Source organism: Phoca vitulina, unplaced genomic scaffold, assembly GCF_004348235.1.
Source record: "Phoca vitulina isolate PV1807 unplaced genomic scaffold, GSC_HSeal_1.0 scaffold104, whole genome shotgun sequence".
Classification (NCBI taxonomy): domain Eukaryota; kingdom Metazoa; phylum Chordata; class Mammalia; order Carnivora; family Phocidae; genus Phoca; species Phoca vitulina.
In genome coordinates, this window is record NW_022589807.1 from 1,046,368 (window position 1) to 1,063,659 (window position 17,292).

Genomic DNA, 17,292 nt, shown 5'->3' on the forward strand with positions numbered 1-17,292 from the left:
TTTCCTGACACCTGCACTCGGGCCGCCAGGCCCCGTGCCCTTTGCCTGCAGGGACTCCGCTTCCCCAAGGTCACCCAGCAACGAGCAGGGAGGACAGATGCACTCTGCGCTGGCTGGTCTGACCCGCAGCGCCTCACTGTGCCCGTCACCCCTTCTCCCCCCTCCCCCAGGTCACTTATCAGACTGCAGCAGAGCCCCTCCTGCTAAGGACCCTGCCCAAGCCGGGGCAGGGCCCGCGGCAGCTTCAGACCCGTGTGGGAAGGCAGTTCAGACCCAGCAGCCCTGCTCCATGCGGGCCTCCCTGTCTGCAGACATCTGCTCCGGCTTAGCCAGTGATGGAGGCGGAGCGCACGGCCCAGGTGATTCCCAGCTTGCCCGTCTCCGAGCATGTGCTAGCCGCGCAGGGCCCCCGTGGAGTGAGGGGGCGAGAGCAGCTGCAGAGGCTGCCCACAGCATCGGGAGGAAAAGCTGGTAGATGTAGCCTCTGAGTAAGGAGAGTGGGTGGCCCACCCGTCCCCGAGTCTGGCTGCGTGCGGCTCAGAGGGAGGCGTGCTTTGCTAGAGCCGCCCCGGGGAAGGCGCCGGGACGCCTGGCAGACAGGGCGTCGGCCGTGTGCTCCGGTCCCCAGGCCCTGGCCCGGCTGCCTTCTGTCCGGAGGGACGGCTGGGGGGATGCGAGGGCTCGGCTTCCGAGCTGGGGCTTTGCCTCGAGGAGGAAGTGTTCGTCACCTCGGTCGTGGGCGCGGAAGCCGCGCGAGCAGGGGCTCCATCCCCACCATCTCTGTCCAGAGAAGTCGTGGGGACCGCTGGCGGCGCCCGCCCCGGCCACCCCGCACGCCCTCCCAGGGTCCGCTTCTCTCGTGCTCCAGCGGTGCCTCCTTTCCATTACGTGGTCGGCGGCCGTGGTCCTCCGGGCTGGGCTAGGCACAGCCGTGGATGCTAGGTGACGAGGCTGATGTGGCTGGTGGTGTGAGACACGGTCCCGGAGACTGTACTTGATGCCTGTCTCTTTGTTCTCTTCCCTCTATATTCATTTGCAGGCTGGACGGTTTACCACCCAACGTCTGAGAGACTGACCTATAAGTCTAGTAGCAAACCTCGCGCTCGATTCCTCAGTGGACCCGTGTCTGTGTCCATCTGTCTGTATTTGTTCTTTGTATTTTATCACCTCCTGGCCCTTGGTTTCTCCCTGCCCCTCCCTGTCTTCATCACCTTCCGTACATTCTGTAGGATGCCTCCCCGCCCACTGCAGCCACCTGTTCACCGCCAAGCGCAGAGCCCGGCCCACACCCGCCCTCCTGGCCCCGAACGGCCGGCGCATGCACTCAGCTCACGCCCGGGGCCAGAAGCATGTGCAGCGGCTCGCCCGCCCCCGGCCTCAGGCACCCTGCCCCCCAGGCCCCCGAAGCGCTCTGCGTTTTTCTCCTCACCCGTTTGTTTAATTTTGTATTTTTTACGTTGGACGTAGTTTTATTTCTGTTGCAATTGTGGTGCATACACACGTCCACTGTCCCCAGTTCCAGCGACAACAAAAAGACAGCCCTGGCCTTCTCTAGACGCGTGGTGTGTCTCACACGCGTCTGGATTCTGAAGACTTGCATGTAGCGAGCTGAGACAGTTCTAGAAGGTCACTGGAGGGTGTGACTTCCATACAAGGGCCGCAGCACTCAGCACCGTTACCCCACGCCCGCTCCCTGCATGTGGAAAGGCTGAGAGAAGGTGCTCCAGCTAGGACACCCCGCCCCTCCCTGTGCTCTGGGCACCTGGGGAACCTCTCGGTGTCCTGGCAAGTCCCGGCCTCCACGCTGGCTCTCCCTGTGGCCCGGCCCCTCCTGGTCTCTAGCTGGAGCACTTGACTTGGTGAACCGCTCTCACCTCACAGACTGACACGAAGTCGGTCACACAGCTCCTCCGAGCTCTGCTCAACCAAACCTCAGCCCCGGTGGCCCTCAGATTCCTGGGATGTCCTGCTGGCACCCAGGACTCCTGTCCAGGAAGGGCGCACCTGCTCAGGGCCATCCAAAGTTATTTTCTCCCTCAGAACGATTGGAAAATGAATCCAAAGCTGTGGGGTTTTCAGGTTTTTGTTTAACACAAAAATTAAACTTTGCTCAATTGGGTTGGAAATGCTGGTTTGGGGCACGTGGCTTTTTGCTGGTACAATAAAGATACATTGTGTTTGTCGGGACCTGAGGCCACGTCCATGGTGGGCATCCATCCCCATCAGAGGGGCCATGTCACCCTCCCCCAGGTAGCAGAGGTCAGAGGCACAGAACCACAGCGATTCCCAGGGACTGTCCAGTGGTCCTCGTCTCCTAACAGGTGTCCCAACTGAGCCGTTGGTTAGCTGCTGAGCTGGGGGGGGGTGAGGTCTGAGCGCATCCCTCTCCCTGGGTCACTCGCCGGTCCTCTTCTGCCCGAGAGCGCGTGGCTGTCTCCTGGGGACAATGTGGGGAGGGCACCTGGGTCTCCAGGCATCTCGTGGTCCGATGGGCGGTTGCATTGCTGCTGGGAACAGCTCTGGTCAGGCGCGGGAAGGGGGTGGTTAGAGCAGGTGGTGTTTTCCCTGGGGTGTGTGGGGTGGAAAGGTGCGAGCGGTCAGGCAGCCTATGCTCCTCTCAGGTCCCCGCTCCACGTTCGTACCCGCGTGGTTCTGCATTCTTGTTTAGGGGTCTTCGTTTGTTTTACTGTTGTTATTCCAAGATTAAAAAAAAAAATTGGAGGCACATCAGGGACAAGTGGTTTAGGCTTTACTTCTGTCTCTGTGGCCAAGAGGAAAGGAACATGTAAGGCAGGGCTTGGTGGCAGCCCGGGCGCCTGGCCCAGGGGGGCTGATTTTGGGTGCTGGTGTGTGCGGCCTGGTGGCCTCGTCTTCTCCGGTGCTACGCACCCCGTGACGTCGCCGCTTCCATAATGGTCCTTTTCAAGCACGACTTGGCCGAGCTCTTGGTTGCCTCGGCCACAGCGTGGCCCCCATAGGCTCTGAGGTTGCTGGTCAGGAGAGCATGCGGCAGATTGTGTCCCCTGCAGACGCGTGGCCTAAGGGCGTGTGAAGACGCACCCTCCAGGCCGTGTGCGCCGGGGTCTGCCCAGCCCGCGGCCTCTCCAGGAGCCAGTCGCCTGCTTTCCTGCTGACTGGGGAGCTCGGAGGCCCGAGGAGTCTGCGCAGGTACCCGTGAAAGCCTGGTCACAGCCCCAAGGGCCGAGACGTGGCAGAGAGAAGGGCATTCAGGGCAGGGCTGCGGGAAGACCCCGAGGTGGGCCTGCTCTGGGGCCTGGGCGTCCGGGATCTGGGCCAGCGGCAAGGGGGGGCTGCAGCCGCGGGATGTGGGTGCAGCTGGGGCGGCCTGCAGCTGGAGAAGCCCAGAGGCCGTCCATGCCCGGCCGTGCATGGCTCCGGGAAAACAGTCTGTGTTAAGTTACAAGACTATAACAGTTCTGTGATGTGCAGAGTCCCTGAGGGCACCCAGGCTGGGTTGGAGACGAGCAGGGCGCCAGGAGGGAACCCCATGCGGGAAAGGCGGCCGGGCCTGGGAGGAAGAGCGTGCAAAGGGCAAAGCCTGGGTGCCTCCTCGGGGTGGGCCCCCGGACGGTCCCACTGTTGGGAGGGGAGGGCCGGCCCCCACGGAGTGCAGACAGGGTGAGGCCCTGGGCACAGACCCCTCCTTGTGGCCGATGGGAGGGCTTAGGGCAACCTGGGGCCCACTTTTCGGGATTCGGGGGTGCGGCATTAGGCCCCCCCCCCTCCCCGCCTCTGGCTCCTGCCGAGACCCAGGCGCCGACAGCTCCGGGGCATCTGCACGGCGAGCTTCGGATGTGTGTTCTCGAGCACCGTCAGCCTGCCGTCTATGCAGCAGCGGCTCTGTCCCTGCGGCCCCCGAGGCCCTGCCCTCGCCGTGCTGTCCTGGACCCTCCCTGTGGGGACCCGCTGCAGTGGGCATGGGAGACGGCCTTCGGGCACCCAGGCTGGGCTGTCCTTGGGGCAGTTGCGCAGGGCAGGGCAGAGCAGGGACGCCTCCCATTTCGTGCTTCACGGGCTAGTTTTGGCACTTTGCTCGGCGCTGTGAGGACTTGATGTCTCGTTACAAAGAAACCGGTGGCATTCTGGTGCTGGCAGCTCGTATGGTGCCCGTGCCAGGACCGCGCCTCTGATGCCACTGTGCAGGGCGAGCCCAGCCGGCTGGAGGCGGGCCTCATCACGGGGCGAGCGGGGAGGCCCCCGGCTGGTCTGCGCCAAGCCCAGCGCCCCTGGAGCCCCTCTGAGCCTCCTCAGTGAAGGCTGTAGCGAGTGTGCTGAGGCCCCGAGGCCCAGCCCACCCCTCCGGCAGTCTGTCCGTGGCGGAGAAGCTTGGATTTGCGGCATCTTCCCGGCAGCCAGGCGAGGGTCAGGATGGTGGTGGTGCCTGGCAGGGCTGGCCGTCCACACACACAGCTTGCGTGTCCCTTCCAGAGACCCCGGCCCTTTCGCAGCCTGGAGGAACGTTTCCCAGCAGCTGGCCACGTGGCTCTCCATCCGCACCCCTGCGCAGGTGGAAGCTTCCCCAGGTAGCTCTGGGCCTCAGGCCGGCTCTTCCCAAGGCCTTGGCTAAGGACAGAAGTCCCGCAGAGGAGGCCTCCTGCCGCGTGTGGGTTTCCTGTGGGTCCCGTGCGTCCCCGGTGCCCCTGCGTTGCTGCCCTTTGGCCCAGCGGCCCGGGCAGGAGTGCAGTGTGTGCGCTGGCGTGGAGGGAGCTGAGTGGGGCTGGGTGGAGTGTGCATCAGCCGTCTGCGTGCTGGGCATCAGGGGCAGGGCACAGGCACTGGGGAGGAGGTTCAGGGGACCCCCCGAGGACGGGCAGGGCTGTGGCATGAGTGAGGGCTCGTCACCAGACACATCCGTGCTCGGCTGCAGCTCTGCACTGCGCGGACGGCACGATCTTGGCGTGGAGTCCGTTTCTGATTAGAGGTTCACTGAGGGCGGGGGGTGTCTGTGCTCCCTGTGGGCCCTGCCTCTGTGAGCCAGTGCTGCTCTCCCCCTCTGAGCACGGTGGCCGGTGGCCCCACCTCTGGGGTCCTGACTACAGGCCCAGGCTTGTCTGGTGCTTCCCAGCAGGCAGCTCCCGTTGTTCTTGTCGAGAGGATGGCGGGAATCAGCCCCGAGAGAACGCGCGGCTGTCAGGCTGCGGGGGGCTGGCTGGCTGGCTGGCGGACCCCGTGTCCTTGGGCCGTCTGTGTGGGACGGCTGAGGCCACAGGATCTGGCTGGGGACGTCCGCCTCCCCTGTTGCCGTGCGCAGTCAGAGCCTGGGACCCGAGTGCCGCGGAGCCCCCAAAGGGCCCGGGGCTCCCAGGGGGATTCCGTGCAGGACACAGACCGGCAGAGGCCCTGCAGAGCTCCCTCTGAGAGACGGCTGGACCGGACCACTCCTGCCTGGCCCCTTCGTTGTTATTTGCACATTACAGACCCCAACAGAACATCATCTCCCTTTTGAACTAGAAGAACAATTCATTTGGAGCCTGGGCCGACCTTTGTCTTCTCTTCTCAAACACGGGTGGCAACCTGCCTTCCCTGGCAAGGTGCAAGGCCACTCCTCAGGGAGTTGGGGGGGGGGGGGCCCGCCCCGGGGGGGGGGGGGGGGGGGGGTCCTGCTCAGGTGAGGGGCTGGGGCGGGAGCGCCGACCCTTTCTGACCCTCTCTGATAGTGCAGCCTTGCTGAGTGACCTTGGGGACGCCCGAGCCATCCTTGCCCGTCCCACTGGCCTGCCCGGCTCCCTGAAGGGCCAGCCCGTCTGCCCTCCAGGTGGGTACGGACCGTCAGCATGTGCTGGGCGGCACGGACAGCCTCCAGGACCGCAGGGCCTGACGCTTAGTGAAGGAAGAGTGACGAGCCTCTCCCTGTCCCAGTGGACTCAGGATACCAGATGAGGCAGCAGCAGTGCAGGGAATTGGGGCCAGCCCTGCTTCCCGCCTCCCCAGATAGGACCCCGGTACTTTCCCTTCGACGTGCACCACTGGTCTGGTCATGGCAGCCGCCTGGGATCTGGGGTTGGCCTCAAACCTGCAAAACAATGTATCTTTTTGCACTTGGAAAACAAATCTCCCATGGGCCTACGGGGCAGGCAGAGCCGGGGGGCTCCACTGAGCTCTCCTGGCTGACTTTTAGAGTGTTTTTTGCCGCAATCAGTGGGGCTCCAGAAGCTTCTTGTTTGAAAACCAACTGGTGTGCTTTGCTTTTTTGTTTTTTGGGTTTTTTTTCTTTTTTCTTCTTTTTTTTTTTTTTGAATACGCTTTTAGAGACACACTCACTTCTACCTGAAGCTTGGGGCCTGGCCCTACACCTCCGCCCCTCGGCGAAGCTCACGGGAACCCGCACACTGACTCGGGGCCGCCCGGTTAGCCCAGGTGGCTGGTCCCCTCTCTGAAGCGCTGGCCTTTGCTCTTCCTTGCACACTGATGACTTGTGCTTAGAGTGTGGTGGCTCGTCCCCCGTGTGTGCTGTCCTGCCTAACCCTGTGGTCTTGTGTCGTTTCTTCTTCCCTTGCAGGGTCTGCCCTGAAGCGTCTCTGTCTAGGCAAAGAGCACAGCAGTCGTAATTATCGGGTTTTTTACCCCTTGTCTGCTCTCCATCGCATGGGCTTTCATGTGGCTAGTGCACATCAGGGTCTCCGCGGCCGGCGGGCGCGCGTCTGCTCCGCGCCCACCCTCCAAGGGCACTGCTTTGCCTCTGCCTGGAGGGAAAGCCATCCGCGGGTGCCCCTCGCGTCTCCATGGCTCCTAGAGTCTCTGTGTCCTGGCCGGTTGACACGCTGACACTCCCCTTCCCCGGAACGTCCACACATTACCGATCGTTAATTGGCTCCTTTTCCAAAACCGTAGGAATGAGTATGTCCTTGAAGTGCTAAAGATGAGTGCCCCCGAGGAGAGATGCCGGGATGAAATGGGTATCAGTCCACCTAGGCCGCCCACCACCCTCACCTCACACCTTTTTTTTTTTTCCCTCCTTTTTTCTTTTCTGGCTGAAACATTCATGTAGAAATAGCTCTGTGTGTGTTAAATTCCATCACTAATATTGAACTGTTTGTGTCTGTGCTTTTTCATTGCTAGCCACTCTAGACTACATTTTGCAACGGCTTGTTTGAGGAGATGGTCGTTACGCTATTTTTTTAATGCAGAAACATTTTAAATTGGCTTATTCTAAATTGCTCATCAAAAATTCTATGTTGTGGGGGTGGGGGTCACAGTCTAAAAAGAATTAAAAAGCCCCATGTTGGTCATTTAAAATTAATCCTTCAGTGAAGCAGATGAGTGTGACTTCTTTGTGCGGCCTCCCCTCCCCGAACCACAGCCCCCGGGCCTCCCGGTTCCTGCTCGTGCAGACACCCTGCACCCCGCAAACGGCTCCGAGCTTGGGGGCCCGAAGTTGAAGGTGTCGGGTGTTTGCACACTTTATTAATACCTTCCTTACATGCTCTGCTGAGGAGAGGCACAATTTTGTGTCTTAAATTTCCAAACCACTGAGCCATTAGCGTTCCGACGACCAAGCCGCTCAGGCCTTTTCCCTTGGCCGGGCGGATGGCAGGGGCTGCCGCACGCTGAGCCCTCGGCATTCTCACGTGTGTTCCCGCTCAGGGCGCGGAAGCCTGGGGGTCCGCCCCCAGTTTTCTGAGCTCCCTCACACGGGGGAGCCTGGGGTTCCTGGGCAGCACGGGCAGAGCGGATGCCGAGTGAGGCTGCCAGCGTCTCGGGTGCTGTCCTTTGGCCCGGCACGGCCTAGTCCTTACGGCCCGTGGACAGGTTCCAAAGTGTCTGAAGCTGGCACGCGGGCCCCCAAATGCAGACCATCTCCTGAAGCAAGGTGTTGCCTGGCCTAAGCAAGACCACCGTACGAATGCCTGCAGCAGGTCGGCGGCGCTGTGTGCAGTCGCCAACCCGGCCTGTGTGTGCTTCCCCAGGGTCCTCCACCAGCAGCCTGGTCCCCGGCCCCGAGCCGGGCCCCCAGCCCACCCTGCACGTCCAGGCCCAGGCAAACAACAGCAACAACAAGACAGGCACCTTCACGGACGACCTGCACAAGCTGGTGGACGAGTGGACGAGCAAGACGGTGGGGGCCGCCCAGCTGAAGCCCTCGCTCAACCAGCTGAAGCAGACGCAGAGGCTGCATGGCATGGAGGTCACGGCGGGCTGGCCCCCGGCCACGGGCGAGGCGCAGGCCGTAAGTGGGGCGCAGCGGGCGCGGGCCGCCTGGGCGGAAGGGGCGCGGGGCTGCCGTCTCGGGCTGTGTCGTGCGATGCGTCCCCGTGACGGCGCTGGGCCAGCTTCACCACCTGCCGGGAGGAGCGGTCCCTGCTCGGGCTTCAGGGGGCGGCTGTGCCAGGTTGTGTCCCTTCTTCCTGCGATGTTTAGCAGAGCCCACTGGTGACCCCGTCTGGTCTGCGAGGTCTTTCTGTGAGTGCGGGAAGGTTCCCTGTGACCTTTTGTTTTGAAAACTTTCAAACATACAGAAGTGTTGGAAATTGCACGGTGAGCGTGCGTGGGCCCCCGCCCACACGCCGTGGCTGGCATTTTGCTGTGTTGCTCACACCTCTCCGTCCCCCGAGGGTAAGGTTTTCGTTACGGGTTCAATTCCTTTTATACTTTCTGTGCCATTTGGATTTTCTGTTTTTTCTTTCTGTTAAGCCCTGCTTTTCTAACATTTGGTAAATACCTAAATTTAAGTTTTCAAATTAATTGACGTAAGCTGCTCATAACATCCTGTCTTCACAGTTTGTAGTGATGTTGTGTTTTTTGTTTCTGATGGTGGCTTTTGCGCACGTGCCCCTCCCTCCCTCCCCTGTGCGGCCTCCTTAGGGGCTCATAAACCTTCTTAGCCTCCTCAAAGAACTCGTTTTGGCTCTGATAATACTTTTTATGTGTCATTGGTTTCTCCTTCTATTACCTCCTTCCACGTCTGGGCGGCTTTTGTCGCGAATGTTTGAGATGTGCAGGTCGTTGATTTCCAGCCTTTTCGGTTTTATGATACAGGCGTTCAACATATAAAAATCCCTCTCGTGGTTTTATCTGGATCCTAAAGGTTTTGATGATATGTAGCATTTTCTTTAACCTTCAGTTCAAATTATTTTGTAATTTCCACTGTGGTTTGAAGCAATATAGTTATTAATTTCCTCATACTCTTTTTATTACTGCTCTTTAGCCTAACTGAACCGTGTAAGAGAACTAACTTTGGGTGTTTGCCGTTCTTTAAAATGTGCTGGGACTGGCTTTTCAGCCCAAGTTGTCAGTCCGTCTTGTCCGCTGTGGCCCGAGTGCTCTCTGCGCTCCTGCCACGCACACGGCGCCCGAGCCTCCCTGTGTCCTCCAAGTGACTGGTGACAGCAGCTGTCCTCAGACAGCGGCAGCCCTGGAGCCCTAATGCCTCAAACCCCCTCTCTGGTATATTCTGTGATCAAGTTGAGAGTCCTCAGCCCGGCTCCCTGGCCCCGCGGGGTCCTCCCCCTGGGCCCGGGCGGGCGAGTCTCCCCTTCGCCGTCTGGACTCCAGCACACGGGCTCTCATACCCGTGCAGGCCGTACCCCATCTCACCAGCTCGCTAGTCTCATTGTTCGAAAGGCAGGGAGTCTTACCAAGATTTTTTAAAATATTTTTTATTTTTACTGTGGTAAATCTATATAACATAACATTCACCATTTCAGTTATTTTTCAGTGTGTAATTCAGTAGTACTCCACGTGTTCACAATGTTGTGCGGCCATCACACCATCCATTTCTAAAACTTCCTTCATCCCAAATAGAAACCTCTAAGAAAAACACTGTGCAGCCCCCGTCTCTGGGGCCTCTGCTTACCCAGCCCCTGTTAACTTTCGTTCTACTTTCTGTGGACAGAAGCGGCATCAGGTAGTGCTGGCCCTTTCCGTCTGGCTTCCCCCACTCAGCGTAATGTTGTCGGCACACAGCTGTGCCCCGGGTTGCCTTTACTCTTGTGGGCGTGAGACGGGAACAGGGAGCGCAGCAGTATTGTGATAAACTTACCACGGTGAGCATTTTCTGACGTATATGCATCTTGAATCACAACGTTGTCCGCCTTAAACTGAGTTAATTTAGTATTTTATGTCAACTACACTTCAATTAAAATTTAAAAATTGTTTCTTTTTCCAATTTTTTAATATCAAAATATATGACATAAAATTTGCCATCTTAGCCATTTTGAAGTGCTAGTCTTAAGTGCATTAAGCATTAATATTGTTCAACCATCATCCCCATGCATCTCCAGAATTTTTTCATCTTGCAAAACTGAAACTCTGTCCTCATTGAAAAAGAACTTCCCACCCCCCGCCCCACCCCCGTCAGTCCCTGGCAGCCACAGTTCTACTTCCTGTCTGTGCAGATTTCACTACTGTAGGTTCCTATAGAAGTGGAATACTACGGTATTTGTCTTTTTGTGACGGGCTTATTTCACTCACCATAATGTCCTCAAGGTTCATCCATGTTATAGCATGTGTCGAAATGTCCTTCTTTTTAAGGCTGGATGATACTCCAATGTATGTGCACACCACACTATATCCATTTATCTACTGAAGGACACTTGGGTTGCTTCCACCTGTGAGCCCCTGTGAGCGCTGCTGCCATGAACTAGGTGTGCAAGTATCGCTTTGAGTCTCTGCTTTCAGTTCCTTTGCAAGAATGCCCAGAAGCAGAATCACTGCATCATATAGTAATTCTGTTTTTAACTTTTTGAAGAATTGCGCAGTTTTCCACAGTGGCTGTGCCCCTTTACATTCCTGCCAGCAGTGCACGAGGGTTTGTTTCTCTTCATTCTTGCCAACACTTTTTGTTTTGTTTGTTTTTAATAGTAGCCATCCTAATACCACTGTGGTGTCTCACTGTGGTTTTGATTACTATTTCCCTAATGATCAGGGATGCGGAGGCTCTTTTCATGTGATTACTGGCCATTTGTAGATCTTCTTTAGAGAAATAGCAGTTCAAGTCCTTTGCCTATTTTTCTAATCGGTTGTTTGTTATTATTGAGTTTTAGGAGTTCTCTGTGTTTTCTGGATTTTAATCCCTTATAGGATAATGTGATCTGCAAATACTTTTTCCCATTCTATGGATTGCCTTTTTACTCTGTGGACAGTGTCTTTTTTCTTTTAGATTTATTTATTTGAGAGAGAGAGAAAAAACACAAGTGGAAGGGAGGGGCAGAGGGAGACGGTGAAGCAGACTCCCTGCTGAGCAGGGCACCTGACATGGGGCTCGATCCCAGGACTCCAGGATCATGACCTGAGCCGAAGGCAGATGCTTAACCGACTGAGCCACCCAGGCGCCCCCGGACAGTGTCTTTTGATGCACCAAGTTTTTAATTTTCATGAAGACCAAGTTATCTGTTTTTTCTTTTGTCGCCAATCTCCTCGGTGTCATAGCCAAGAAATTATTGCCAAATCCAATGTTGTGAAACTTTCCCCCTATTTCTTTCTAAGAGTTTAGTAATTTTAGCTCTTCTGTTAGGCCTTTCATCCAGTTTAATTTCTATATATGGTATGAGGTAAGGGTTCAAGTATCATGCTTTTGCATGTGGATAACCAGTTTTCCCAGCACCATTTGTTGAAAAGGCTCTCCTTTCCCCCACCAAATGGACCTTGTACTCTTGTTGAATATGAGTTGACTATATTTGCAAAGGTTTATTTCTTGGCAGTCTGTTCTGTTTCATTGGTATATATGTCTCTCCTTTTTCTAGTATCACATCGTTTTGATTTCTGTAGCTTTGTAGTAAGTTTTGAAATCAAGAAGTGTGAGTCTTCCAACTGTAATTTTTCAAGATTGTTTTGGTTATTTGGGGTCCCTTCAGAATCCGTATGAATTTTGGGATGGGTTTTTCTATTTCTTGAAAAAATGCCATTGGGAATTTAACAGTGATTGCAATGAATCTGGAGATCACTTTGGGTAGTACTGACAGTAACAGTGGAAGTCTTCCAATCCATGACCACAGGGTGTCTTTCTATTTATTTATGTCTTAATTTCCTTTGGCAGTTGTGTGGCTTTCAGTGTGTAAGTCTTTCAACTCCTTAAAGTTATTCCTAAATATTTTACGATTTTTCTGCTATTGTAAAAGTAACTGCTTTAATTTCCTTTCAGATTGTTCATTGTTAGTGTATAGCAATGCAACTGATTTTGTAACCTGCAGCTTTGCTGAATTCATGAATTAGCTCTGTGTGTGTGTGTCTGTGTGTGCACATGCGTGCGTGCATTCTTTAGGGTTATCTACATGTAAGATTTTGTCATCTCTGACAGGGATCATTTTACTTCTTCCTTTCCAATTTGGGTGCCTTTTTTTTCTTGCCTAATTTCTGTGGCTAGAACTTCTAATATTATATTGAATAGAAGTGGCAAAAACGGGTATGCTTTTCTTGTTCTTTCTTGAAGGAAAAACTTACAGACTTTCACCATTGAGTATATGTTAGCTATGGGTTTTCATATATGGTCTTTATCATGTTGAGGGAGTTCTGTTCTGTTTGTAGTTTGTTGAGTGCTTTTATTATGAAAGAGAGCTGGATGTTGTCAAATACTTTTTCTGCATTAAATGAGATGATTATAGGTTTCTTTATTCTTCATCTTGTTAATGGTGTATTACATTGATTGATTTTCATGTTAAACCACCCTTGCATTAATTCCTGGGATAAATCCTACCTGGTCATGGTGTATATGCTCCTGTTATGCTACTGAATTCAGCATGCTAATATTTTATTGAGGATTTTTGCATAAATATTTATTGGGGTATCAGTCTGTAATTTTCTTGTGATGTCTTTATCTGGCCGTAGTAGTAGGTTAATGCTGGCCACATAGAATGAGTTAGGAATTATTCCTATGTCTTCAACTCTTGGAAGAGTTTGAGAAAGAATGGTGTTAATTCTTTAAAAGTCTGGCTTCTCGTTGTTGAGAGGTTTTTGATTACTAATTTAATCTCACTACATGTTGTAAGTCTGATTTTCTATTCTTGAGTCAGCTCTGGTAGTTTGTGTGTTTCTGGACATTTTTCTATTTCATGTAAATCATCCAGTTTCGTTGCTAAAACTTTGTCAGTTTGCTAATCTATTCAAAGAACTAACTTGTGGTTTCATTTGTAATTCATTTGCTTTATTTTTTCATTATGACTTCCTATTTTCTACTTTTTTTTTTTTTAATATTTTATTTATTTATTTGACAGAGAGAGAGACAGCGAGAGGGAACACAAGCAGGGGGAGTGGGAGAGGGAGAAGCAGGCTTCCCGCTGAGCAGAGAGCCCGATGTGGGGCTCGATCCCAGGACCCTGGGATCATGACCTGAGCCGAAGGCAGACACTTAATGACTGAGCCACCCAGGCGCCCCTTCTACTTTGTTTATTATGTAAAGTTAGATTATTGATTTAAGATCTTGTTCAATGTAGGCTTTTACAACTATAAGTTTGCTTCTAAGAAGTTCTTTTCCTTTACCTCACAAATGTTTATATGTATTGTGTTTTCCTTTTCATTTGTCTAAAGTTATTTTTTTATTATGTTATGTTAATCACCATACATCATTAGTTTTTGATGTAGTGTTCCATGATTCATTGTTTGTATATAACACCCAGTGCTCCAATTCAGTACATGCCCTCTTTAATACCCATCACCAGGCTAACCCATCCCTCCACCACCCTCCCGTCTAGAACCCTCAGTTTGTTTCTCAGAGTCCATAGTCTCTCATGGTTCATCTCCCCCTCCGATTTCCCCCCCTCCGATTTCCCCCCCTTCCTTTTTCCCTTCCTTTTATCTTCTTTTTTTTTTTTTTTTTACATATAATGTATTACTTGTTTCAGAGGTACAGGACTGTGATTCAACAGTCTTGGACAATTCACAGCGCTCACCAAGGCATATACCCTCCCCAATGTCTATCACCCAGCCACCCCATCCCTCCCAGCCCACACCACTCCAGCAACCCTCAGTTTGTTTCCTGAGATTAAGAATTCCTCATATCAGTGAGGTCATATGATACATGTCTTTCTCTGTTTGACTTATTTCGCTCAGCATAATACCCTCCAGTTCCATCCACGTTGTTGCAAATGGCAAGAGTTCATTCCTTTTGATGGCTGCATAATATTCCATTGTATATATATACCACATCTTCTTTATCCATTCATCTATCGATGGACATCTTGGCTCTTTCCATAGTTTGGCTATTGTGGACATTGCTGCTATAAACATCGGGGTGCACCTACCCCTTCAGATCCCTACATTTGTATCTTTGGGGTAAATACCCAGTAGTGCAATTGCTGGGTCGTAGGGTAGCTCTATTTTCAACTTTCTGAGGAACCTCCATACTGTTTTCCAGAGTGGCTGCACCAGCTTGCATTCCCACCAACAGTGTAGGAGGGTTCCCCTTTCTCCACATCCCTGCCAACATCTGTCATTTCCTGACTTGTTATTTTTAGCCATTCTGACTGGTGTGAGGTGGTATCTCATTGAGGTTTTGATTTGGATTTCCCTGATGCCGAGCAACATTGAGCACTTTTTCATGTGTCTGTTGGCCATTTGGATGTCTTCTCTGGAGAAGTGTCTGTTCATGTCTTCCGCCCATTTCTTGATTGGATCATTTGTTCTTTGGGTGTTAAGTTTAAGAAGTTCTTTATAGATTTTGGATACTAGCCCTTTATCTGATATGTCATTTGCAGATATCTTCTCCCATTCTGTGGGTTGTCTTTTAGTTTTATTGACTGTTTCTTTTCCTGTGCAAAAGCTTCTTATCGTGATGAAGTCCCAATAGTTCATTTTCGCCCTTGCTTCCCTTGCCTTTGGCGATGTTTCTAGGAAGAAGTTGCTGCAGCTGAGGTTGAGGAGGTTGCTGCCTGTGTTCTCCTTTAGGATTTTGATGGACTCCTGTCCCACATTTAGGTGTTTCAACCATTTGGAGTCTATTTTTGTGTGTGGTGTAAGGAAATGGTCCAGTTTCATTCTTCTGCATGTGGCTGTCCAATTTTCCCAACACCATTTGTTGAAGAGACTGTCTTTTTTCCATTGGACATTCTTTCCTGCTTTGTGGAAGATTAGTTGACCATAGAGTTGAGGATCCATTTCTGGGCTCTCTATTCTGTTCCATTGATCTATGTGTCTGGTTTTGTGCCAGTACCATACTGTCTTGATGATGACAGCTTTGTAATACAGCTTGAAGTCCAGAATTGTGATGCCATCAGCTTTGCTTTTCTTTTTCAACATTCCTCTGGCTATTCGGGGTCTTTTCTGGTTCCATACAAATTTTAGGATTATTTGTTCCATTTCTTTGAAAAAAGTGGATGGTATTTTGATAGGGAGTGCATTGAATGTGTAGATTGCTCTAGGTAGCATTGACATCTTCACAATATTTGTTCTTCCAATCCGTGAGCATGGAACATTTTTCCATTTCTTTGTGTCTTCCTCAATTTCTTTCATGAGTATTTTATAGTTTTCTGAGTACAGATCCTTTGCCTCTTTGGTTAGATTTATTCCTAGGTATCTTATGGTTTTGGGTGTAATTGTAAATGGGATCGACTCCTTAATTTCTCTTTCTTCTGACTTGTTGGTGTATAGGAATGCCACTGATTTCTGTGCATTGATTTTATATCCTGCCACTTTACTGAATTCCTGTATGAGTTCTAGCAGTTTTGGGGTGGAGTCTTTTGGGTTTTCCACATAAAGTATCATATCATCTGCAAAGAGTGAGAGTTTGACTTCTTCTTTGCCGATTTGGATGCCTTTTATTTCTTTTTGTTGTCTGATGGCTGTGGCTAGGACTTCTAATACTATGTTGAATAGCAGTGGTGATAGTGGACAACTCTGCTGTGTTCCTGACCTTAGGGGGAAAGCTCTCAGTTTCTCCCCATTGAGAATGATATTTGCTGTGGGTTTTTCATAGATGGCTTTTATGATATTGAGGTATGTACCCTCTATCCCTATACTCTGAAGAGTTTTGATCAAGAAAGGATGCTGTACTTTGTCAAATGCTTTTTCTGCATCTATTGAGAGGATCATTGGTTCTTGTTCTTTTATTAATGTACTGTATCACATTGATTTGCAGGTGTTGAACCAACCTTGCAGCCCAGGGATAAATCCCACTTGGTTGTGGTGAATAATCCTTTTAATGTACTGTTGGATCCTATTGGCTAGTATTTTGGTGAGAATTTTTGCATCCGTGTTCATCAGGGATATTGGTCTGTAATTCTCCTTTTTGATGGGGTCTTTGTCTGGTTTTGGGATCAAGGTAATGGTGGCCTCATAAAACGAGTTTGGAAGTTTTCCTTCCATTTCTATTTTTGGAACAGTTTCAGAAGAATAGGTATTAATTCTTGTTTAAATGGTAGAATTCCCCTGGGAAGCCATCTGGCCCTGGGCTTTTGTTGGGAGATTTTTGATTACTGCTTCAGTTTCCTTAGTGGTTATGAGTCTGTTCAGGTTTTCTATTTCTTTCTGGTTCAGTTTTGGTAGTTTATACATCTCTAGGAATGTATCCGTTTCTTCCAGATTATCTAATTTGCTGGCATATAGTTGCTCATAATATGTTCTTATAATTGTTTGTATTTCTTTGGTGTTGGTTGTGATCTCTCCTCTTTCATTCATGATTTTATTTGGGTCATTTCTCTTTTCTTTTTGATAAGTCTGGCCAGGGGTTTATCAATCTTGTTAATTCTTTCAAAGAACCAGCTCCTAGTCTCGATCTGTTCTACTGTTCTTTTGGTTTCTATTTCATTGATTTCTGCTCTGATCTTTATTATTTCTTTTCTCCTGCTGGGTTTAGGCTTTATTTGCTGTTCTTTTTCCAGCTCCTTTAGGTGTAGGGTTAGGTTGTGTATTTGAGACCTTTCTTGTTTCTTGAGAAAGGCTTGTATTGCTATATACTTTCCTCTTAGGACTGCCTTTGCTGCATCCCAAAGATTTTGAACAGTTGTGTTTTCATTTTCATTTGTTTCCATGAATTTTTTTAATTCTTCTTTAATGTCCTGGTTGACCCATTCCTTCTTTAGTAGATGCTCTTTAGCCTCCATGTATTTGAGTTGTTTCCAACTTTCCTCTTGTGATTGAGTTCTAGTTTCAAAGCATTGTGGTCTGAAAATACGCAGGGAATGATCCCAGTCTTTTGGTACTGGTTGAGACCTGATTTGTGACCTAGGATGTGATCTATTCTGGAGAATGTTCCATGGGCATTAGAGAAGAATGTGTATTCTGTTGCTTTGGGATGGAATGTTCTGAATATATCTGTGAAGTCCATTTGGTCCACTGTGTCATTTAAAGTCTCTATTTCCTTGTTGATCTTTTGCTTAGATGATCTGTCCATTTCAGTGAGGG

General features: G+C 51.2%; 1 protein-coding gene across 10 annotated transcripts in view; it reads left to right on the forward strand.

The window, feature by feature from the left end:
* Positions 1-17,292, forward strand: part of WNK2 (WNK lysine deficient protein kinase 2) — a 130,196-nt gene that overhangs the window by 95,140 nt on the left and 17,764 nt on the right. For 3 of the 10 annotated variants that reach the window (XM_032397829.1, XM_032397832.1, XM_032397830.1), the window contains exons 24-28: positions 171-359; positions 1,040-1,138; positions 6,521-6,565; positions 7,929-8,188; positions 8,478-8,574. In XM_032397829.1, coding sequence (XP_032253720.1) covers positions 171-359; positions 1,040-1,138; positions 6,521-6,565; positions 7,929-8,188; positions 8,478-8,574 — 690 coding nt within the window. The remainder of the gene's footprint in view (positions 1-170; positions 360-1,039; positions 1,139-6,520; positions 6,566-7,928; positions 8,189-8,477; positions 8,575-17,292) is intronic. The other 7 variants (XM_032397835.1, XM_032397836.1, XM_032397833.1 and 4 more) reach the window with 4 other exon arrangements.